Raw genomic sequence first — 26,202 nt, 5'->3', positions numbered from 1 at the left:
TTTTTTTGCCTACAAGTGAATTCTATGGGACACACTCAAGCGTGGAAATTGGAGGCAAATGGTAAAAAAAAAAAAAATCAGATAAAAGATATGAAATGCTTAGAGAACATTTGGAAAACCTAGACTATCAAGGCTTCATTCATTCAGTTTGGAGTTTTGAACTTGCCTTTCCACTAAAGCTCTCTAAACACTTACATTGTGGAGTTTACAGGTTTCCATTAGCTTTTTTGGATATGAAATTACAAGCAAAGTTCAGTATTTCCGTGGGACAGATCTAGAAACCGACCAGTAGAATACTGGGTGGCATTCCTCAAGTTGTAAAGCAAAGCTCTGGTGGATCTGGCAACCAAACCCCAAAGTTCCTGGTCTCAGTGCAAACACTCAGACTGCTGAAGGCAGGTATGTCCTGAGCCATCGGGAGTGTACTTTGAAAGCAACTTTCAGTTTATGAAAAGAGGCAAGGTTTGGCATGTTCGATGGCGTTTCGGTTCAGAGAGAAATCCAAAACCAAGTGCCCTTGACTAACAAATCTCATCAGGCCGTGCCTCCTCGGGCCTCTGCCTGCTGACCCTAGAACCTGGGTCTTTAGAGGACTTAGCTCCCTCAGTGTTCACTTTGCAACCCATGCTTTCCATTGGCCCTGTGGGTTTTTTCCAATTTTCAAAGAAACAAGAAGATTTAGACTACTAACTAACTTAACAGAACCTTACCTTCCTCCAATATGATGAAGCCATTAAATACAACTGTTTCACTTTAAAATGCTTTTTATGTTCTCTTTTTTCCTAATAAAATCATTTAATCAACTCTTCTAAACACATGAAAATAAATCCTCTGAAGGGGCAGAGTATGAGTTTGTGCCGGAAGAGAAAATAAACATTTATTTGCCTTAACTCTTAAAGATATACATTGACTAAGAAGAATATAAATAAACCTACAAATATTAAATATATGTTCATGGATATTTATATATATTTTTTAAAACTCTGGAAAAGAAAGTTTTATTTCAGCACAAAATGCATTTGGTTGAAACTCAGTACAACCGTTGATATGGTAGGTATAAGAAAATGACATAGAGACCACAAAAGAACACTCTGTGTAAAAGGCTGCAAAGTAATGAGCTTGTGTTTTTGTTGTTGTTTGTTCTATGTATTTATTTATTCTCGGAACATGCCAGGAAGAAAATAAAGGGAATTGTCATTTCTTACATGTTATAAGTTACCAAAAAATTACAGGATAAAAACCTCAAGGGTGGATTATACTACAGAAGTTAGACCTCTCAGGATATGGGAAGTGTGTGTAGGACTGATCTTCTAGTCTTACATAGACTAATGTAGAGTGAAGAAAGCCAGAGGCTTTTTAAGGTCACCACTGAATATACAGTAGTTTCTATTGAAAGTATTTACACCCAAATTTTTAAATGCCTAGATTTTATCTCAGGCACAAGGCTTCTAGGTTAAAAGTTGCCCTCTGCTCTTGTTTTTAACCAAATACCAAAACTATATGAAATTCTTGATTGTGCGATGATAATCTATGTCTATTCTTCCGGTCAAATTTTTGCAAAATGAGCCATTTCTTCTTCGTTGTCAGATATTTTTACAACAGTGTCTTGCTGTTCAAAAAGGCCTCCTAATATCAGGGTAACACCAGCTGTTTTGTTTACATATTCCAGGTTTAATGTTTCCTTATGTACAAAAGAAGGAGCTAAAATATGTTAGACTTTAGAAATAGAGTCTGTGTAATCAAAGGTGGTAACGGAACTCAGAGTGGGGTGGTATGTTTGCTGATTCAGTGATCTGTTTTGTACCTTTCAAGAAATAAATTGTCCCAGTGTGCAAATTGGGAGAATTTTATTCCTTTGCAATACACTAAGCTCACTTATAAAGCCACTGGAAATCCATCAGTTCACCAGGAGATGCCTAAGCGATTTGCTAAAATCAAGTGGTCTGAAAACAATGAAGCAGCCTCAAAAAGTACCCAAATTATAGGCAGTAATGTTAACTCTGCAAAATTTTGACTCATTAAAAATAATGATTAAAAATATTCCTCTGGTGTCCTCAAAATAGACTTCCTTTCCATGTGCAAGTGGTACTAAATAAATCAAAAGTCTTACCTTCCAGGAACTTATATCAATCAGACAACATTAACGCCAACCAAGCAAAGATTAGAGTAAAAATTATTTTCTAAGAATTATACTTCTTGCAAATGCAAAGTAGCAACTCACCTTTTTACAGATTAAAAACAGAATTAGATGACAGAAGGAGTTGCTGAGATACTCCTAGGGTAGAGCTAGTCCAGGGAAGTTCAGAATATCTTTCCAAGACCACGGGTACTGGTCTAAGAGTATTTATCACAGATACCCTAGAGCAGGCTCCGGTGCTGCACAACTCCTGCAACTCCACAGGGATACCTCTCACACTATAGTCTGATAAATATGCTTCCTGGAGCACAGCTCCATAGACTATCCCCCACAGAGCTGAGCACCTCAGAGGCCTGAACTGAAAGCAGTGTTTTTCCGACTTTTTTTTTCTTTTACTTTTCTCCACAGTAAAAAAATTAACCTGCCTTACAATGGACTGGAGATATATTTTTAATGTATAACAAATAAAAGTTCCCTGAAAAAGCAGTTATTGCATGTGATGCACTCTGATATTTTCCATCCCATTTTATCTTATCCTATCTTATTGTATGTATTTTCTTTTATGACAGTTGTGACTCACTGAAATTATTTTATCACCCACTAACAGAACACGACCCAGCACTCAGATATGTTAACAGAAGCACTTTCCACAAAATAATACCCTAGCTATGCAGTGTACTCTTTTCTATTTCATTTATCAAAATATTCTGGTTGGGGCACACTAAATTGATTTTGCAGCCCCAAATTGGTCTAAACACTTTTAAACTATTCATGGGGTAATTAACTCAGCAAATATTTATTGAGCACCATGTATGTGGTGCTAACCACTATTTTAGCACTGCAGATAAGATGGTATGCAATGAAAAGATACAGAGTTAACCGTATTAATAATCTAGAAACTCGGCTCACTAAAATGAGATAAACCTTCCAATTGGAACACTGATGCAGCATTTTAACTGTTCCTCTGGCATATTCATACAATAGAAATCCTACCAAGCAAGAGGGTCATTGATTCCTTCCCCCTCTTTTCCTAAGGGCTTTGGTTTTGGATCCCTCCCTCCCTTCTTTGTGGAGAACAAATAGCCACTCCGCCTCTCTAATTTATGATGGTTTGACTTAAGGTTTTTTTACTTTACAATGTTGCAAAAGCAATATGCATTCAGTAGGAACTGTACTTTGAATTTTGATCTTTCCCCAGGCTAACAATAAGCAGCATGGTGCTCCGCGACGCTGGGCCTTGAGTGGCAGGGAGCACGGCTCCCAGTCAGCCACGCGAGTACCGGGGTAAACAACTAATACGCTACAGTGCCCTGGGTTGCCAGCATTTTTTGGATACTGTATTCAATAAATTACACGAGATAGTCAACACTATTATAAAATAGGCTTTGTGTGAGATGATTTTGCCCAGCTATGGGCTAATGGCAGTGTTCTGAGCATGTTGAAGTAGGCTAGGCTAAGCTGTGATGTTCAGTAGTTTGTGTATTAAATGCATTTTTGATTTACGATATTTTCAACTTAAGATGGGGCTTTTGTGATGTAGCCCCATTGTAAGTTGAGGAACATCTGTAGCCCTCACGGTTTCCTGCCGACTTCTGCTAAAGGAATGCTAGGAATTTACATCAGAATCTAAACCACAAGGGGAGAGAGTGATATATTTTTGTAAATACTTATGACCATGCCGTTACTAAGACTTGGGAAAATAATGTCTTGTTGGAAGGTATAGACTTCTCATAAAAGTTATTTTTCAATCAATCTTTTAAATATAGAAGAGAAAATTTTACTATTTCCATTGGATTGAAAGTGAATTATATTTATTAGACTCCCTAGGGCATGATATTTTGTTCTGTCTCTAGACGCATCCATTTTTATTCGAGGTTGCCATTGACTGTAGCTGAAGTACACTTGCCAAAGCAAGTAAAGGTTAAAGGGTGAAGGAGACCGTCTGTACTGTATGCCTCATTTCTTGAATGTTACAGACAAAAATCAGCATTTGGGCATATCAATTTAGAAGGGGTTTTCTAACAAAGTACTTATTCAAAATTGGAGATACAGATTAAACTGATGTAATGACATTTTAAAAACTCATTGGTGTATTTGGTGTGAGCTTAATGCCCTCTTTTGTACACATACAAAGACATACAATGATGTTGTTAATACTTAAGATCCAGCCTAAAAGAGTTCAGCATGATATGAACAATGATTTTTCTCAAAGAATATTGGTGACAAAGAAAATAAAAAATCTAAAGCGGTAGACAGTACCTTTGTTTTGAAAAGCATCTTTTAATGAGGCAAATAAAACTTCTCAAGAATGAAAAATAGTCATAGTAGGAAAATAGCCTTAAAATTTCCTTTTAAAAAAAAATGTACTGATGCTATTTCTGTATACACAGAACACACACATATAAATTATATATGTGCGTGAAGAGTACTGTTTCAATCTGGAAATCTACTGCACTGGGCAAGCCCTCTCCTCGATCTGATTGGGGGCCTAGGCCCGTCACCTCACACCAGGAAGGTTTATTTGGGTGCTTTCAGTCTTCTCTCCACAAGCAACAGAGACAATGAGAAACAAATGATGCCAGGTCATACTACTACTGACTGATAGGAAATAATCACTTTTTCCAATTAAAGGACTTCTCCAACTTCTTCCATTCTCCCAGCTGCCTTTTGAGTATTTAACTGCTAAGTGGTTAATGAATAGTTTTCTTTTTCAAAAACTCTAAATGTTCCTTTCATTAGATTAAGCTTAAAACATCTTGGCTGCCAAACAAAGTGAAGGCAGACAGGCGGGAAGGCAGGAAGGGAAAAGAGAAAAGAAAAGAAAGAAAACCATTTTCCCCAAATGCTTAAACAGAACGCAAGGTTTTTATGCAGAACTACGAAGTAGGCTCACCAGGGAGGAACTATTCGAGATTAAGTGGTTCAGAAATAAGCAACCTCCAATTTCTCCCCAGCTATGAAAACTCAGGGTTCTCTAAGTGACCCCAAGCATTAACGAGTGACCTTAAGAACGGAGGACTTTGTGAGGGACTCTTCCCCTGTAAGGTGACTTTAACTCTCTGGGACACCTGGGAGCCTTCTAAAGGAGCTTGGCACCGTCCAGCCACCTCCTTTCCAGCATCTCATCTCTGGCCCTGGACCAGTTACTGGGGAGCCGGTTATTAGTTTCCCCACCAGTGGGGGGTATTCTCTCCCTTTCTCCACAGACGCACACAGCCTCCAATGCACGTGATCTGATTTCTAGAAAAGGAGTGCAAGTTTTTTGAACTTCTTAACAGGTTGACTCAACCAAGAAACATTTTCTGAATGCCACCCATGTGTGAGAGACTGGTAGGCCTTGAAAATACAGACAAATAAGAAGTGGTTCTTGCCTTTCGTGGTTTAGAAAGGACTTCAGATGTCACCACCTCTTGTCTAAGGCAGCACGGGTAACCGTGGGTGGGAGGGCCAGGGCGTCTGGGGAAGCAGCAGGGAATTTTCAGTCATACTTACTTGTTTCGAGGATACCTAAGAATCTTACCCTCCATGCATTTTTTTACTTTCTTGTCTTTCTTTAAATTACTTTGCTTTTACTTAGAAGCCCTTTCTCTCTCCTTTTCCACTCTCAAATCCCAGATCAAATATTACCACTTGCTTGGTTTTCCCTGACACCTTCAGTTTTACAATTGCCTTCCTGTTCTATACCTATTATAGCTCTCAGCTATTACAGTTACACTCGCTTTATGAAAAGAGCATTATTTCCTGGTTCATAATAAGCTCTCAATAAATGTATCTTTGAGAGAAGAAACTAAGAGACAGGGAGGTTGGTGTGTTCAAGACTTTGCCTAAACCGAGTTCCTGCAGGAAAAAGCAGGGTGTTGTGTGATTTTTATGTTTGGGTTTTGTTTTTGTATAATCATTTCTATCCAGCAGAAAATGCCTGTTTGTGGAACTGATTTTTGAGAAAATTTAGAAAAAATTTAGAGAAAATTAAAAATAGACCTTGATACACATACTACCCTTGAAAAGGTGCTTTTCACCATCTTCTTGTTTGTAACTCAAAAATACACCCAGAGTAACTGTATTTTCTTTATTGTCATTTCTCAAGAATTTTTAGATGGAGAACTTTGAGAATAATGTCCCCAAAGGGCTACTTTTTTGAATCTTAAATATAGATGCTTCTCTTATAAAACAAAGATTTTTAAAATGACCTCTAAGGAAATCCTTCTTCTACAAAGCCTTGCCACATACGTGCTAGGGTATTTTGAAAATGTGCTCTGAGTGGTGATCTGTACATTTAAATATGTCATTGTTATTTAGCAAATTGGGAAGAGGGCCCCAGACAGTGATTACCAGTAAATAAGAGTTTTTATTCACTTGTTTAAAAAGACGGTTTCCAGATGCAAATAAAGCACAGTACCTATTTACGGAAATAGCGGCAAGATTTAAAAGGCAATGACATGTTTAAGATGTTGATTGTTTTATCACAAATCTGAATTAATATTTAAAGAATTGCATACAATATGCCTACTTCAGCATTTGATATGCTCTTACCCCACTCTTTGTGAACATAGTCATTATTTTATGGTAATATTTTATAAATATTTATATATTTTCAAACAGAGGTTATTTTTAAATCTCATTCTTTATATGAAATACTGAGAGCTTTAAAAAAAAAGACATGACAGCTGGGGAAAATTACAGGCATGCTATAGAGACGTTGTGTAAGGTGTGTTGGATATGCTGGTGTGTTCTATTGCCACATTATTGCCACATCACCACTAACTGCATCTACAATGCCAGTAGTAATGACGACCATAGCTGCTTTTATTTGTGTAGACTTTTACGTATTACAAGCCTTTCACTTGCCTATTTTTGATTCTCATAACAATCATGCCAATGTTGGAATTCTTCCTAAGGAAAAATTCAAAGGTAGGAAAGGACCGTATGCAATAAGCTGTTCATCCCTGTATTATATATAATAATGAAAAAAATAAAAATATAAATGCCAGACTTTATCAGAATGTTTTACTGATGTGGTCAATCCATATGCTATATGGTTGAAAATACTAATACAAAGTCTGTATATCAAAAATGAAAGATTCTGTTGCTCTGTTAGGAGGAAACAGGAAGAATATAAAATCACATTTGCTACTGCTATTATAACTGTGGAAACATTTCTGTGTATTTGTACAAGGCCTCAGTGGTAATTTGGTCAAATATCTAAAATGTTTGAATTACTTTAGATTTTCAGTAGCACTGGTATTGTTCATTATACCATATACATGTTTATATTTTAATAGAAAATTAAATGCATATGCTTGTGATAATAAAAATTTGCCAAATGCATGTGTTGCATAAAACAGTGCATCTCTTTAGGGGAAAACCTTATATGAAAAAAATGATTATAGGCTGCTTTTCAATGGAATGTGATTCTCACCCTCCTCGCCCCACCTGTGGGCATCGGGATCACCAAGGGCAATTTGAAAGGATACTGCTGCTCAGGCTGTGTGGACTTCCAGAGATGAGTTTCCAACTGGCCTGGGATAGGACCCAGGCATTGCTTTTTTTTTCTCTTTTAAAGTTATCCAGGAAATTCTATTGTGCAGCTTGGATTGAGAACAATTAAAACAATGATAATAAACAACTAAGGTTTTATATTTTTAAATATTAAATTCTCTGAATTTTCATCTCTCGCATAATACTTTCAAGATTAAAAATACATTTGGGTGAAGACTGGTCTGATTTAAGCAATCATGAATACAAAGTTCCTTTATGCTATCAGAGTAGCAAAGATTTAAAAATAATAAAATACAGCCTTGGTGAGAAAGAGCACTGTCATATGCTGTTTATAGAAATGTATATTGATCAGTTTTGCTAGAGGGTGGTTTAACAGTATATCTTCAAAGCTTTAAATATATGTAAACTCTTTTTTCCCTGGAATTCCACTTTTAAGATTTTATCCTTAGTAACTGAGCATCTTGACAAAGATGAGTTACTGTTTTCAAAGAGTTGCTTACAATGTAAAAGATTGTGAATAATCAAAATATCACAGCTGTGGGTTGGTTAAATTATGGTACATCAATACACAATACTTGGAAAATAAGTCTGTGGTCAAACGAGTTAGCAGGGAAAGATATTTACAATATATATTGATGAAGGAAAAAAGTTACCAAACAGCATGATTCTATTTTTGTTAAAAAATATAACATGAATGTGTATATATATGTATGTGTATATATACATATGTGTGTATACATATGTATGTGTGTGTGTGTGTACGTATGTATACAAGTGGGCAAAGCCCAGAAAACTATACATTAAAATATTAAAATAGTTACAGATACTTTTTATTTTCTGTTTTATACTCATGCATATTCCACTTGTTTGTTTTTTCACTAAAAGCAAGTACTAATATTACAAATAAAGACCAACAACTTCTTTAAAATGAAAAACATTTTTGAAAAAGGAAGACTTGCTACTTTAACCCAAATGAATGGATGAACTTCAGGACTTCCGCCATCTCCACTCTCTCCAGCTGTGACAAGCAAGCTATTTGACAGGAACAGCTATTTCTTAATATGCTGTTTAATAATATAAATTCTCCAATAAATTTATTTTCAAAGTAGGTTAAGATGTATAAAGTTAAACTTGTATCCTTAACAGGTGGCCTATCATCTCTGATCACACTCTGATTAAAATCAGTAAAGGTGACACGTAATGAATTAATTGAAATGTATCTCAGTGTATTTTCGTGGGGTCGTCTTCCGTAACATCCGTAATTGATAAGTGGTGTTTCTGTTTTGTTTCGTTTTTTCCTTTTAGGCGGTTCAGGACCCTCATCTTCCATCGCCATAGCTGGCACCAGCCACCCTGCCATCACGAAGACAACATCCGTTCTGCAAGACGGCGTCATCGTCACCACCGCAGCTGGAAACCCACTGCAGAGCCAGCTGCCCATCGGGAGCGACTTTCCTTTTGTTGGCCAGGAGCACGCACTTCATTTTCCACCCAACAGCACTTCAAACAACCATCTTCCACACCCCTTGAACCCCAGCCTCCTCAGTTCTCTGCCTATCTCTTTGCCAGTGAATCAACAGCATCTCCTAAACCAGAATCTATTAAATATCCTCCAGCCTTCAGCAGGAGAAGGCAAGTCTGAGATCAACCTCCACCCTTTAGGTTTGCTCAACCCGAATGTAAACGCTGCTTTAGCTTTCCTCTCCGGTGACGTGGACGGGCAGGTATTGCAGCCTGTTCACTTGCAGCTCTTAGCAGCCCTGCTTCAGAACCAAGCTCCCGCGGCTGCCATGCTTCCCCTGCCATCTTTCAATCTGACCATCTCAGATCTCTTTCAGCAGCCAAATACCCCTTTACCCTCTTTAACACAGATGACAGCCCCACCAGACCATTTGCCGAGCAATCAGTCAGACAACAGCCGAGCTGAGGCCCTTTTAACCAGCCCCCTGGGGAACCCTTTCCCGAGCTTTGCAGGCAGTGACACTACTTTTAACCCCCTGTTCCTCCCAGCTGTCCCTGGGGCCTCGGGATTAATGGCCTTGAACCCCCAGCTGTTGGGAGGTGTCCTGAACTCGGCATCGGCCAACACCGCTCCCCATCCAGAGGTTTCCATAGCAACTTCCTCCCAGGCAACCACTACCACAACCACTACATCATCAGCAGTGGCAGCACTGACTGTCTCAACACTTGGTGGGACAGCAGTGGTGTCAATGGCAGAAACATTGCTGAATGTATCTAATAGTGCTGGGAGCACACCGGGTCCAGCTAAACTCAACAGTAACTCTGGGGTGCCACAGCTACTTAACCCTGCACTGGGGACGGGTCTGCTTGGTAAGTTCAATTTTCTCACACATTGTTACAAACGAAACGTTTCTCTAATTCTATCTTCTCCTTTTTAAAGACTCCATCTTGTCACACTATTTTTAAAAATGTTTTTGTTATGTCACAGCTTGCTTAAGGAACTAAATATAAGGACACCCACACCCAACCAGAGTTATACAAACATGAAAATGGCTTTTTTCTTTCCCCTGTTCTAGCAATACTAAATATCATTTTAATCTGCTTTCTCTTCTAATTCTGATGCCACCTAAACCTAACCTGTCCATCGTTCTCTTAAGCCAAGTAGAGTCTTATTTTTCCAGTAATAAAGCACAGGTACATCTTAAAAATAACTTTTACGTGCGTTTTAGTTGGTGTGGCATCACAGGGTTAGTATGAGCAGCTGCACTGTGGATGGAAACAGCTTGAGGAAGTGTTTTTCCAGGTGATCCCTCAATAAACAGAACTAAATACTTATTCAGCAAAATAAGAAACAAGGCATAAAAACACTCGTAGTTAAAGTTTGCCCGAGTTCAAGGAAGCAGCCCCAAGAGCTACTGCTAGCTTTCCTCAGACAGTATTATTCTTTAAAATTTTGTGGCTTAAAAACAAAATCCTTCATGCAGATCATACTGTCACAAAAATGTTAGATAATAATGTCAAGCATACGAACTGACTGGTGCAGGTAACTTTAATATAAATTACAGAGATGGTTTCCATAAAGTCTGGAAACATTGGCAAATATACTTGATATGGCTGAGGGTATGTTCAGTGTATGTAAAAATATACATATGTTTCCAGAGTTATGGACACCGTTATAATATTGTTTAATTAGTTCTATTTGGCATTGAAATCAGTGTAGTTAAGTAATCTAAAAAGCATAATAGATTTATATATTTCAAGTTACAGGGCTATTTCTATGCTGTCATCCTCAAAATAACTTCAGCGTATCAAAACAAGTCTATTTTGAATTTTGAATATAAGTGTAGTTATTAACTAATCTTATCTGATAATATAATATTTATTTTTAATGATTATGACAGTGATTTCTTTTTGTATTGTTAGCTTTTATTACAATTTTAATTTTAGGCGACCAAGATTTAACTTAAAAACAAAACACGTATGTCCAAACCAAATCTAGTTTTATATGGTGGTAATTATTGATAATTGTGACTTGAGAACTTATAAACCAGACCCAATCAGATCCACTCATTTTAATCATCGATCAAATACTTAACGATTGCTAAAACAGTTTAGGACCAATTTCTACCTTTAATTTTTAGGTGCTTTAATAAAAATAGTTTCAAGGAATTTTTAACACTGAAGCTCAATATAAGGACTGGCTAATGGACAGAGAAAGACTAGTCTCTCCATGATATGAAATTTTTAAAAAACTAATTATGAAAGATAAAATAGTAAAATACTCTTTCCTTACCACTTAGTAAGACTTTGAGAAGAAAAAGAGAAAAATATATATCATGTAAGTCTAGTTTTTAGTTTTTGTTTCAGGAATCGTCAGCTACAATTAGGCATAGGATTGCCAAAGAATTACATTGACTTACATTTTATGTTTTTCAAACTATAGGTGACATGTCCTCAATAAACAATACTTTGAATAACCATCAACTGACTCATCTACAGTCGCTGTTAAACAACAATCAGATGTTTCCTCCAAATCCGCAGCAGCCGCAGCTTCTTCAGGGGTACCAGAATCTCCAGGCCTTCCAAGGACAGTCCACAATTCCTTGCCCAGCTAACAATAACCCCATGGCTTGTCTGTTTCAAAACTTTCAGGTACTCTCCTTCTTTGGGTTACATTAGTAGAAAACAATGTCTGAGTTTTTTTAAAAACACTTAATTTGGGGGAAGAGACAAAAGAAGGAAGCTATATGCCCTTCCACTTCTACTTACTGTCATTTCTCTATAATGAATATTATTGAACACTCTAGTCTTTTGTGTGAAGGTTACTTCATTTTGTCTGAAGCACCTCAGTGGGCCTTTTAGACCTATTAGTAAAAACTGATCTTGATTCCCTCTTAAACCCTTTTGAGGGTTTAATCCCATTGCTCTCATGATTAAAATCCACATCCTTAACATGTCTACCTTGCCTGCCTCACTCCCCAGCCCCAGCTCTCATTACTCTCTCCCAGGCTTCAGCCACAAGGTTTTCTTTTTAGCTAGACAAACTGAATAAATTCCTGATAGATTTAGAAGCTATATGGAATCTAAATCTAACACTAAATAAATATAAGAAGAAAATATAGATTTTTTAATAATCTGGGGTTAGAGAAGGCTCTTTTAGCAAGACACAAAACCAAGTAGAAAAAGAAGTAATAGAATTGGATACATAAAACTTTAAAATCTGTATGATAAGGGTGTTCTAAACAAAGTTAAAGGCAAGTGACAACCTGGAAGAAAATATTGCATGACAGCAAGTAACTGATATCCGTAATATAAGAAGAGCTCCTACATATTAGGGGGGGAAAGATAATTGGTTAGAAAAATAAGCAATAGATATGAATGGTCAATTCACAGAAAATAAAAGATAAATTATTAATAACCATATAAAAAATCAGAGTTACATAAATTACAGCACTAATATCCATCGATATGATGATGCTTGCTGACAGTGGTGTGGGGTAACGGATTCTTTCAGATATATTGTTGGTCTGATTATATGCTCATGCAGTCCTTTTGGGGAGTAATTTGATACTTTATTAGGGTTTTAAATATGCATGCCCTTTGACCCAGAAATTTAACTTCTATGTATCTGTTTTAGAAAAATCTTCAAATGTGAACAAAAAGGCACAGTTCAGAACTTTCATTACAACTATTTAGGTGTCCATCAGTGGGGACATAGTTAAATACATTATGGTAGATCCATCTGTCTAGTAAGTTTAAAATATTAGCTAGACGTATATCATCTGATATGAAAAGATCCACAAGATTGCAAGACTCAATACTGTAATTTTGCAGAAGAAAACTAAAATACAATACCATTTATATGAAGAGAGAAAGGAGGAAGGAAGGAAGGTAAGGGGGGGAGGGAAACTAGATATCCACCTACACACTCGGATGTATTAACAATGGGTGTCTGCAAGGCTGCTCTCTAGCACTGATTACTTCTGAGAAAGGAAATGGGATTGCAGTGGGATGGGAAAAATACAGGTTTAGGTAGGGCGTAATGATGAAGAAAACTTTTGTAGTAAAATAATTTAGACTCCCGGCTGGTGTGGCTCAGTTGGCTGAGCGTCGTCCCATGCTCCGAGAGGCGGCTGCTTCAAATCCTAGTCAGGACACATGCCAGGGTTGTGGCCCAGTCCCCAGCAGGGGTGTGCAGGAGGCAGCTGATTGGTGTTTTATCTCTCTCTCTCTTCCTCTCTCAAAAGTCAATAAAAACAGTTTTAAAAAATGAATAGTAATTTAGAAAGGAAGGGGAAGTGCTCAGCCATGCCACTGAGAAAACAAGTAGGTAAAGCCTGAGAAGCCACTGGCCTTAGCAGTGCGAACGTCACCGGTGACTTGGCAGAACGCAGCCCTGGTGGAGCAGTGGGAGCGTGAGCCAGGCTGCAGTGGATGAAAGGATGAAAATGATGGGAATTAAAGAATGTGGACTCAACACTTTCAAAAACTGAACTATAAGCGACATAAGAAAAACAGGGTAGTGCCCCTAGGCAGGCGTAGGTTGAATGCAAACTTTGGAATATGGAAGCCAAGCACAGTGTGTGCTAAAGGCAGGAGACCAGAGAGTGGAAGAGATGGTTACCGGAGGGAAAGGGGGTGCAGGAGGTGGGAGAGGGTAAGGAGGAATAAATGACTTGGGTAGTGAGCACACGATGCAGTACACAGATGGTGTATTATAGAATCGTACACATGAAACTATATAATTTTATTAACCAGTGTCACCCCAATAAATTTAATTTTTTTTAAAAGTGGAAGAGGTGGAACATAAAGAAGAGCAGGGAAAATAGGGAAGGCCAGATCCCTGAGGAGGGGCACGGGATCCAGAGTGTAAATGGAGAACTTGCTTTTCGAGTGGGCCTCTCTTACACTGGGAAGCAGGATGGGATCTGGGACACATAGTTGCAGAGAAGTATGTGCTGCTAGAAGGCAGGGAGGAGCAGAGTATAAGAGTGATGAGAATTCTTAACCTGTGGACTCCATTTTCTGTGCTAAGTAAGGCCTGTACTAAGAACAGTGCAGGAGACGGTATAGCTGCGGAAGTGGGTGAAGATTTGAACAGTGGTGAAGGAGAGAGATGCAAACTTGAGGATCACAGGGTTGATGGGAACAGTAAGTCCCAGCTGCGACTGGAAGCCAGACCCTCAGCATATTCACTGTTGATAGGGATGAGGCTGGCAGATGAATTGATTCAGGACTGGGGTTTCTCTGGTAGGTGCAGGCAAGGGGAGAATGGCAAGAGTCATTGATGTGCTGATGGATCCCAGGTTCTGGTTTAGTGGGCAAGGATGGAAGACAGAAAGGGAGTGATCACTGGGGGAACATCCCAAGTATCTGGTGCAGCAATTCTTAGGTGGGGTTGGTGAAATTAGAATAACCTTGGGGGCTTTTACAAACTGCACTCATCTTTCCTATCCTGAGCATTGATATTCTTCCCTGGTGGGCATTCCCTTCCTTCACCTCTTCCAACTGAGAATCGCTTTTATAGGGAGCCATTGTCACTGGTCACAGCACAGGTGTCCCTCAGCCGATGGCCTGGTAAGGTTGAAAAGTAGGTGTTACTACCCCATCTGAAATCTTTAAAATTTTAGTGTTATATCAGAAACATCCTATTGTTAAGAAAGGATTACATGTTTGTTTTGTTTTATCTTATATTTTATTTCACTTAGTTCAGTAGAAAACATTTTCAAAATCCAGTTCCCTTTGTCATTTGAGCTGTGTTGGTGACTGACTTGTTTCTCTTTTGAATCCCAAACTGCAAAGCCTGTCATGATACTAAGTACTTGGAGTCATCACCTGAAAACATATTGTGTCCAACAGTCTCAACTTTAATTTTTCTAGAGAATATTATTCCTGCATCCTCACGTTAAAGAAACACACAGGAAGCAGTTAATAATAATAACTGCTGAACAAATAAATCTGTTGAATGATTTTAACCAAAAAAAACCCAACAATACCCAAGTATATATAATCAAGACATAAGCTTTTCTATGCAGAGTGGCACTTCATTTCACTTTTGAGTCTTAGTCTTTCTTTATATTTTCTTCCCTGTTATATTTGTTTGTCTTCTGGTAGATCTTAAAATTATGTCTTTCTCTTTGAGATCATTAAATTTTTTCCTCTCTCTAACTGCTTCCTGTGTGTTTCTTTAAGGTGAGGATGCAGGAAGATGCAGCTCTCCTAAACAAAAGAATAAGCACTCAACCAGGCCTCGCAGCACTTCCTGAGAATCCGAACACTACACTTCCACCACCTTTCCAAGATGCATCTTGTGAGTTGCAACCGAGGATTGACCCATCTCTCGGCCAGCAGGTGAAGGATGGCCTCGTTGTGGGTGGCCAAGGTGATGCTTCTGTAGATGCCATTTACAAGGCAGTTGTTGATGCAGCCAGCAAAGGAATGCAGGTCGTCATCACCACAGCAGTCAACAGTACAACTCAGATCAGCCCCATTCCAGCGCTGAGTGCCATGAGTGCCTTCACTGCTTCCATTGGTGACCCATTAAGTCTCCCCAGTGCTGTCAGTGCGGTCATTCATGGACGAAACATGGGCAGTGTCGATCACGATGGTAGGCTGAGGGGTGCAAGAGGGGCTCGGCCACCCAGGAATCTGGACCATGGGAAGAACTCCAACGAAGGTGAAGGGTTTGAATATTTCAGGTCGGCAAGTTGCCACACGTCTAAAAACCAGTGGGATGGGGAGCAGAGCCCTGGAGGGGAGCGACACAGGTGGAAGTGTGAAGAATTTTTAGATCATCCAGGCCATATTCACAGTAGTCCTTGTCACGAAAGGCCCAACAATGTCTCTACACTGCCATTTCTGCCTGGGGAACAGCACCCACTACTGTTACCACCAAGAAACTGTCAAGGGGATAAAATTCTGGAGGAAAATTTCAGGTATAATAACTACAAAAGAACTATGATGAGTTTTAAGGAGAGACTAGAGAACACTGTGGAAAGATGTGCGCACATTAATGGGAACAGACCTCGGCAGAGTCGTGGCTTTGGAGAGCTGCTGAGCACCACAAAGCAAGACCTGGTCCTAGAGGAGCAGTCTCCAAGCTCCTCAAATAGTTTGGAAAGTTCTCTGGTCAAAGACTACATCCATTACAATGGAGACTTTAATGCCAAAAGCATTAACGGGTGTGTGCCTAGCCCTTCAGATGCGAAAAGCATTAGTAGTGAAGACGACCTACGGAATCCAGACTCCCCCTCTTCGAACGAGTTGATACACTATAGGCCAAGGACGTTCAACGTGGGCGACTTGGTCTGGGGCCAAATCAAAGGACTGACTTCATGGCCTGGAAAATTAGTAAGAGAAGACGACGTTCACAATTTATGTCAACAAAGCCCCGAGGAAGGGAAGGTATACCAATCTTTATCCATTGTCAAATACTAACCTTTGTTCAGATGTCAGTTATTATTTTTTGTTGTCATCACTTTGGATTCTTTGGATTTGAAATTAGGATTCTTCACGACTCACTGAGGTCTCACAGACTTCTGGAGCATACAGTGAAGAGGGGAAGGTTATAGTCACCAAAATGTCATATCGTCAAGGGGTGAGTCGTGAAGCACCTGTAGATGCCACTAAGGCTCAGAGTGGTTCCCAGGAACCAGATTTCCAGAATTTTGTTAACTCTGCCCGCCTTGCCTGCATTTTCCTAATTCTTCATTGCATACACAGAGGATGAAGGCAAGTGGCAATGAGTGGGACAAAGTCTGGTAGCCACTGGAGTCAGGAGTGTGGCAGAGGCAGGAGTCCTCCCAGGCAACAGGAAGTCCCAGGGGACAGCGTCCCCCCGTGTGCTTATGTGTGACCCTTAGAGCTGGGGAGAAGGTAAAATAGGGGTGGAGTTGCGGCCTTTTCTGGAAACAGCAGGTAACGTCTGAAATCAGAATGGTGTCTCCTTTCAGGAAAAGTCCTGGGCCTTCATAACATATGGAAATGTTTAACCCCATAGTCTGGTTCTACTTAACACAATCTGATCATATAAATTAAATGAAAACTTCTCCGTGAAACTACCATTCAATTTAGAAGAAATTAGTAGGGGTCTTCTGGGCTTTTCTCCCCCCTCACAATTGGTAGAAGTGACTCACTAGGCAAGACATACGCAGAATGTTTGAAGTAGATAGAAAAATTTATATATGACCAGGAGGAGACAATGCATAGTCCCCACATACAGTGAAGAAACATATAATTTTTCATCTCCTTAGGAAATAAAAATTACTCTTCCAGGTATACAGTATCATTCTCTTAAAGAGTATATTGTACGAAGCTTTGTCAACTCTGCGCAAACCTCCACTTGCACTTAGGTTTAATGGCAGGAAACCAAGAGCATTTCTGCCAGCACAATAAAAGGATTGTCTTTCTGCAAATAACCGGGAGGTCCTTAAACCCGTTGCTTATAATGCCTAATATATACTTGTCAGGATACACTCTGGGCATAATGTTTCTACGTTTGATAAGAAAATGAATCCCATACTCCTATTCACAAAACATTTTATTCTCTAATCTCTCTGAGACCAGACAAACATTCTTTAGGTTGATAAACCTAAATATTTTTGACAGTTTATTCCAAAATAATTAGAAACAGCAAAATTGGGCTTTTATGGTATAAATGGAACTGCCGCAAATGCAAGATGTAGACATTGAACTGTTTTACAATGTCTGTGCAAATGAAACCAAGTCTTGTTTTATGTGCCCTTTTACAAAAGCTTAACTAAAGAAAAGATTATGGCCTCCCTTTCCTGGAAACCTTCTTCCTGTCCTAAATGCCTTGTCTAAATATCTTTTATGTCCCCAGGAGAGTAAAGGCATGTACTTTTAACACATTTCACATTAACCAATGGTCCTGATCTTCTGATTAGTCTGTGTCAGCAACCTCCTAAGATTGAGTTCCTCACTGATATTTGGGGAGATATACTACCAAAAAAAAAAAAAAAGTCCTTCTCTAACAGTCCAAGAACTATTTATTTTCCTTCATTCAAGTAAGCAACTGGTTTTCATTCACTATAAAATAATGTTTCGAAAATCCAGATTCTTCTTTCTTATCGTAAGCCATAGGTGAATTCTTAATTGGGAGCATAAAATTGTTTCTGTAAATTCAAATAGTCCCCCTCCCAGTGGCTGACATCGTAACTTTGCATCAAAACCTTGATATCAAGATACACTACAAATATTTTTAGTAATTCAGAAAAAATAATTTAAAGCACACGTTAGAGGTGAAAAACTGAAAACATCTATGTAATGAAATATTAATAACACATGAAATATTTATCTATCATTAAAAAGCAAGGTATAACAGCCTCTTAAATGCTCTAGGGCACTTAGCATTTTTAAAAACCTCGAGTTTTTTCAGGGCCTACCTCACTTTTTCACATAAAAAAAAACAAAGTACAACTTCACAAAGAATCTTTTTCTCCTATAGTTCACAAAACAAAGCATGACGTCCAACTAGCCAAACAGTGTTCCTAGTTTCTAACACCAGAGAAGGTAAAATTTCAAACCTAATGGCCTTTGCCTGCTGTCTTGGTGATCCTGGTTCACCAAGGAAAGATTGAACCGTGTTTAATATCCGTGTAAGACAAAGCATTGATCTATTGGAAAAGATTGCCGGCAAAACATTTTTTAAATTCGTACTCTAACTCAAGTGAACAAAGTAGGATGTGAATCTTATTTACATGGAGCCCCTTAGTGTTCAGCAACGTGGGTAAAGTCTTGTACATTAATAACCAGACTTCTGCTTTTAAAAAGGGAAGTGGTGAATTAGGGCTCCTTCTGTACACTGTGGCAATGCCTGACATTTTAATAAAGTCGAAAGAGAAAGACAGAGGCTGACTCCATAAACAATTTGTTTAATATAGTAAGATCTTATTACTTCCACCTCACTAACATGGAAGGGACTGTTTCCCTAGTGTTTATCTCCCTAGTATCTCAGAGGAAAGGTTTGCCAGACAACTTTCTGACACATTATTCTTTTAAACCTTCTTAGCCTCTCAGTTTTTCACACTATTTCTGTGTCTACCAAAGTAAATTAATCCAAGACCCTGTCAGATCCCAGCAGATAAAATCTATGTTAACTCAAGTTTTAGAATAGATTGATTATCTTATCTCCCCACCACCACCCACATCCCACAAACCTATCATTTATTTTCTGTTACAGTCTTTGTTCTCAGTAGGCCACTTCAAATGCCTTTTGGAAGCAGGCAGAGTAGAAACAATAAATAATTGATTGACAGGACTGCAGGTTACTAATTCAGAGCAAACCAGGCACCTCCCGGGTTTGCTGGTTCCCTGGACGGAGAGGCTGGGCTGATTGGAGCCCTGATTCCTGCCAGGGGCTGAGTTCCCCATCGCCATGCTGTCCGTAAGGTGATGCTTTAACCACCTGTTTGTCACGATAGTAAATGACTTGCTCAGTTTATGATTTTAGAAAGGCACTTTCAGTCTTTGGTGGGGTATGACATGTAGTAGAATTAACGAATAAGCCATTAGAAATGTTCTGCAGTTTCTGAGATGACTTCCTAAAAGGTCTGATTTCTAAACATCAAGTACTGTCCGAACACAGTCTACAGAGAACTGGAGAGAAAGCTCTGGGTGGCAGGGAGAATCATGGGCTTTGGGCATTCTGCTGTGAGCTTAATCCCAGCTCTGCCAGGGACCGAAACGGTCCTGGGTAAGTATGTTAACCTCCCAGAGCTGCAGTCTTCCAACCTCCCAAATGGGAATATTAATTTCTACTCAGAATGATATTTTAAGAATTAAACAAGATACCATAAATAGATTTTCCAGCACAAAAGAGAGGCTCAGCAAAAATGAGCCTCCTCATACGTGTTCTCTGTGTGAGAAAACCTGATTAATTTGGCTTCCATCACTGTGGAATTGTGGTAATTGGACCTTAGTTAATATTCATCTATGCATTATCCATGAATTCAGGGTTTACTGCCCATGAATACAGCGTTTACTATCCATGAATACAGGTTGAGGGAAAAAAATTATAAGGAATATATTTAACGAATGAAATAGTTTATGACTTTTTATAAACCTCAGCACATCATACGTATGGGCATATCTGATTATAAATTAATATCAGCCGTTCATTTCAAGCAGGAGTTGGACTTGGAAGTGTTTCAAGCTCTTAGTTTGTTTAGTAAACTTGAAAGTCCCCTTCTCCTCAGAGTTTCTAAAAAAATCAGCTCGGACTTTCTTCCTCTACCTTCCTTCATACCCTCCCCCCATCAACAACATTAATTAGTAGAGATTTTAACAGCCTGTGAAAAGTTGGACTGAATCGCTCCTATAATACTGTACCGGTATTGAAGCTATGGGACAGCACTGGAGATACTGTGTGCCAGGAGGTGAGATCGCCTTACTAATATTTTTTTCCTTTGGTTATCAGTTTGTAATGAAGTACGTTCTGGAAGATACTTATACTTTTTCTAAATAAATGCAGGTTTCTCTCCAAACCCTGAACCCTTTATAATTTGAGGTTCAGTGGCCAAGAGTAAGACCTCGCTGCAGTGCTCAAGTACCTGGTTAAGGCCGGAGAGAGGCGCTGCCAGGTCTTGGCACTGGATTAGAGAATTCTTGGAAAGAAAACGGGCTCCCACTGGCACCACACCTCTACGCTATACTGTGCAAACATTTTAAGCCTATACAACTGTAGGGGAAGACGGTTATCTTTATGTACTTCTATCATTAGTTTAACCTAGGGAAAATGCACTTGTTTTCGAAAACAAATTTTGTAATTCTCATCTCTGATCGTACGTTAACCTGAAAGGGACGATTCTCTTTTTTCTTTTTTAATAATCAAAAAATAAAATTCTTCCTTTTTTTCTGGTAGATCATTTTTACTCTTTTTGAACACTGCCCCATTGGTCTCCACATTTCACTGCTCTAACCCTTGATATGTGTTCTGACTGGAGCCTAATTTAGGAAAGGATTTATTTCTAGATTGGCACCAAAATGTTTCTTCCCAATGAAACATTTGTCGTTGTTTGGCAGGTAGAGACCTCTGATTACCCAGGGCAGTTCCACATTTCGGTGCAGCACCACCTGAGTAAATGAAGATTGGTTTTAAAAGCAGTGGGTGAATTCTCCTTCCCTAGACTCACACTTTGACCTCCACACAGCTATATTTGGCTGGTAGAGATAAAAAGAGTTCTCTAGATAGTCATTCAAAACAGACAAACACATCATTATTAAAACTCATAACAAAATTCATCTGGGACAGCACACTTTCTGTGTGTGCGTTCAGCATCACATGCTCACACGTTTGACAGTGTGGAACAAAACCAGAGACAGCCTGCCGTTACATAGGAGTTAAGGAATTGAGCCTGGGGACTGAATTTGAGAGGTTTGCCCTCTTGTGATGTTTAAACATTTTATTTTCAAGAACATTCTTCCTGTACTTGATTATCAGTGTGAGCTGTTTTATATCGCTTGGTGCTATAATTCTCTGTTGAAATTGTCCTTTGTGTATTCCTTTTACTTTATATATTTTCTTAACCTGTTGGAAATGAATCCTTTTCTCTGTGCAGAATCCATGTCCATAATATTGGGGCTACATTTTGGCTGGTGGGGCAGCAGGGCCAAATAATTCTCTGTAGCAACAGAATCTTTTTGAAACTGAAGAAAATAGTTTTTGAAAAGTGGTAAGATAAGATCCAGGCTAAGGAAGTCAGTGCCTGATCAAAATGTGACAGATAATAAAAATGAAGAACTAGATAAGACCAGAAATGTGAATATTAGGAAAAAGACTAAACTGAGCCAAAAACTTAGGTAAGACTGTAAGCTTTACTGTAGTGACTTGTAGAATATTGTAGGAGCCTATCTCCAGTCACAGGAAACAGACTCAGCCCAAAATTCTTTAGCTTGTCAATGGAATTTTAGCTTGTCAATAGATGGTAGCAAATGCATTCTCAGGTCTGAGCCAAATGTATGCTTCTGTTATGTGAGCTTTTAAATAGCGTTTCTTTAGATGTATGAGTTTATCCAAGACATTTCGTCTTTATGGGTTGTGGATCGAACTGAAATTTGTTGACTTGTTTAGAACAGATTTGCTCTAGTCCTGTAGTAAAGTTCTCTAGTGCTCAAAGATACTGCTATCCAAAGTGAAGGGGAAAGGAAGCACACACACCAAAAAATCCCTCAGGTAATGACACTGACTACAATAGCAATACTGTAGATTTGGTTAGTTCATTGGGAAAAAATGGGATGCACTTCAGTGACATTTCCATGAGTTCTACTGTTGCACTATTGTTGGAAAAATAGGTTCATCCTTTCTGTCACATGTGAGTTATTTATCACATTATTTACCAAATTATTTATTTATCACATTCTCATTTTTTCAAAAATATTGACATATTTCAGGACTTTTTCAGCTTGAAGATTTAAAAAAATATATTTACTATTTAATACATGTTTGATGATAATGAACCTAAGAACTACCTCACATTTGTATAATTCTTCAGAGCTGTATTTCCCAGATTTCAGCTAATGTGGTATGTTACCTATACTATTATTTAGTTAAAATTTTCCTTTAAATTCATGTACCCACTTATTCATTCAACAAATATTTTTTGAAAAGAAGCACTATTCAAGCCACTTTTTAAATAGCATCTTCACTTCTAAGTTATAATGTATGTGAAATCATAGGTAAAATGGTTTTTGTATTTTTCTAATATAAATTTATATGAGTGCATAACTATTAAAAATGTTTAAGGTCTGTCCATGTTCCACCTAAAATAATTTCACAGAAAACCACTTCGGTGTTTGCAAAGCACCTTCCTGGTCACTGTCTTTTTAGATTCTCTCGTTGACCCATAAAGATGTGCAGTTATCCCCATTTTACAGATGAGAGAACTGAAGCTCAGAGAAGCGACATTCCTAGGGACGTACGCAAATCGTAGGCACTAAAGCCCTGGGCTCCTGACTCTAAGCTTGGTACCCGGCATGATGCCATCCCCCCAACAGTAGCCGCTGACATTGTAGAGGTGGGATGGGGAAGTGAAGAATGAAGGGGGAACTTGAGATCAGCTGTCTGTCCTGTGAAATCTGTGGTGAGGCTTGTGCTCTATCCTTTGGCCTCTGTGTGACAGCTTTATCTCAGCACGAAGTAGCTGCACAGTGGTCACCAGGAGGTTTAATCCTGTTTCCAGGATCAGAGCCTACAGGGAATTTTAACACCTTCCCTAGTTAACTGGCTCTGTCCAAAAGTGATTGGGGACCTTTGACCCAGGTTCTTCTCATATATACTTTACATCAAGATGTCAGCAGCGTCGGTTCTTTCTGAGGCCTCGCCCCAGCTTGGCTCTCGGACGGCAGTCTTCTCTCTGTCTTACATGGTCTTCCCTCTGTTCCTACTAAACTCACTTTCAGAGGGCAGTTTGCTATCTAGAAGGTTTGCATCTCCTCTTGTCACAGACGTTAAGTTACTCCTGAGACTACCTGCTACCGGTCTGACCCCAAATCAAACTTAATAAATTACCAAATGTTTAATATGTGCCTTGTGAATGAAAGAAGCAACCAGAGATTTAGACTGTTCAGAAAACTCTTAAACCTCCACTGTATAATAACATCTGGCTTTATTGACATATTTCTGACCTGACTGAACAGGCTAGAGGACGTGTCAAAGAATCGTTATATCTAAAGAATGTGAATAAGTGAAAGAAGGGATTTAGGAGTCAAAAAAGATATTCAACATATGTGTGTATTTATACACTAGGTAATATTAATTCTGGGTATCTTTTTCTAGTTCTTAAATATGTACAAATGTCACGGTGGCCTTTACCATAGCATCATCGTTACTAGGATGAGACTCTGTGGGCAGATTATGAGTAATGATGCATGTAAAGCCCTCCCCCAGTTTCTCACCAAGATAGGAATTAAATCATTTCTGGAATTCCTGGCTTGTGAATGTATAGGAATATAAGATTGTAATTACAGATTAAAGTATTGGGTCTTAAGTTTCCTGTTCCAGTGTAAGTTTCATTAAAAAAAAAAAAAAAAAGTGTGTGTTCAACCTTTTTAATATCATATATATGTATATACACACACACATATATTTAATTCCCCACTATTTTCTTCATTTACAAGTTAGCCAAGTAATTTATGAAGGAGTGTTTATTAATCATTAAATATGCTTTCTGTTTGACTACAAATTGAATTAATTTTGTTCTCTGATACCATTTGGGGTATGTGTATTTTGTATAAAGTGATTGAATATTTCAGTGTCTATTGGAGTTGGTATAGTACAGGAGGTTGAGTGCTTTAGAGTCAGACATGAGTTTCAATGCTGGCCTTGTTACTTAAACTCCTGAGTCCCACCTGTAAAATAACAAAAGTAATACTGGTCTTCAGTATTACCATATTAAATAATAAAACAATGCCTTTTACATAAAAATGCACAAGAAATGTTTTTACTGCACTTCATTCCTTATTTAATTAAAATTAGAAATTGAAGATTTAAAAAAAAAGTTTGATCTAACTTAGTGTTTTGTTTTTCTAATTAAGATGAATAGGGAAAGTTTTCAGTGTGGTGTCCTGCTTTGTTTCACTGTGACTCTGCTCTCTGTTGCCTGCATCCATCCATTCCTTCTGAGATCCCTCGGCACACGTTTGTGTCTAATAGAAGTTTCTGTTACAGGAGAGTGTCCTTCCTGCTCTCAAGAAGGCCATTTAAATATAAGTGGAATTAGCTATAAATTACAGAAGTGTAATGTGTGGCATAGCTTTCATATTCTCTTTGTGTGAGTGAATACAAGAGGGAACCTCATGTCTAACATAAAATGTGAAAATGTATCCAGACCCTTTTTTTTTTTAAACAACACATGGATGTATTCATCTAACTTAAGCTTTTCCAATCATCCCAATAAGACATTTTCTTCATGGCTTCTGTGAAGTGTTATTGGAACAAAGTAGTCTCCTGTTCTGACTCACGATAGAGTGGTTATCCCCAATGAGCTTGTGTGTGTAAGATATTTGGATCCTTTAGGACAAAATTCAGAAATCACTAAAAGGAAAATGTTTCCAATATTTGGCTGTTTTTTTCATTGAATACTAGAAAGGTTTGTTTTCAGACTTGACAGTGGAAACACGTTAATCATTACTGTGTACTAAATTTGAAGGGGTCAAGGGAAAAATCATTTATAAATAATATTCATGAGTCAGGAGGATTTAAAGACAAGAGTTAATAATGATATCCTTGCTTATTAGTGTTTATTACCCATGAGGCATTTTTGTCAACCTGAGTTTTTATATGAAAGTAGCATGGGGTGGGGAAAACGCTGGACTAAGGGATGGCCCCAGGGATTTGCCTTGAAGTTTTGTTTATACAAGTAACACTGTTTTTACTTAGATTTTCTTTTTTTTAAAAAGATCAATAAAAATAGCAATGTTTTTCTAAAAGTGTTTTTATTCACAGATTACATACAAGTTTTCCTATTTATTAATTGTTTTTCTTAGGGGGGGTTGGAGATCATTGGGGGTGAGTGGCACCTCCCGGCCCTCACGGATCCCCAGCTACCCTTTGGTGGCCACACTGTGATGACTGGCAGGCTTCACACAGGCTGGTGGAGGTAAAGTAGGACAGGGAAGAGGACCTTCCCATAAGGTGTAGCAACGCCCCCTTCCCACATCAGTAAGGACTGTGGGTGGCCGCCCTAACATTTTAGGTACTAACGCCTGCTCTGCTGGCCTAAATGTTCAACGTGACTTGTGGCATTTGAATTCTCACAGCAATCCTAGCAGGAAGGTAGGTATTAGTGTCTTTATTTTAAACTGGGGGGGAGGGGGGAAGGACTGAGGCTCAGAAAATTTCAGTGTTTTCCTCATGCTAGGAGGTAGGATTCGAACTTCGCTCTGGAATCCACAGCCCATCCCCCTTCCCTAAGCCCTGCTCTTGCCCTCCCGAGGGAATACAGATTTGTGGTTTCTGCACAGCAGGCAGCGAAGAAAGCAGCCCAGGATATCTGAGTTCCATGATTTTGCCAATCGAAGGTTATTTAAATTCCAAGTTTTGATCTTAAAACACAATTTTCAAAATGTTGACAATTTACAAGGCAAGC

The 26,202-nt window shown here is 38.6% G+C and overlaps 1 protein-coding gene across 8 annotated transcripts in view; it reads left to right on the top strand.

Annotated features, from left to right (window-relative positions):
- MBD5 (methyl-CpG binding domain protein 5) overlaps nucleotides 1-26,202 on the top strand; it is a 322,424-nt gene that overhangs the window by 285,282 nt on the left and 10,940 nt on the right. For 7 of the 8 annotated variants that reach the window (XM_081142057.1, XM_081142058.1, XM_081142055.1 and 4 more), the window contains 3 exons: nucleotides 8,942-9,967; nucleotides 11,541-11,749; nucleotides 15,290-16,501. In XM_081142057.1, coding sequence (XP_080998183.1) covers nucleotides 8,942-9,967; nucleotides 11,541-11,749; nucleotides 15,290-16,501 — 2,447 coding nt within the window. The remainder of the gene's footprint in view (nucleotides 1-8,941; nucleotides 9,968-11,540; nucleotides 11,750-15,289; nucleotides 16,502-26,202) is intronic. The other variant, XM_081142059.1, reaches the window with a different exon arrangement.

Source organism: Miniopterus schreibersii, assembly GCF_964146895.1.
Source record: "Miniopterus schreibersii genome assembly, chromosome: 7".
Classification (NCBI taxonomy): Eukaryota; Metazoa; Chordata; class Mammalia; order Chiroptera; family Miniopteridae; genus Miniopterus; species Miniopterus schreibersii.
Note: the sequence above shows the minus strand (reverse complement) of the source record. Positions and strands in the feature narration are given on the sequence as shown.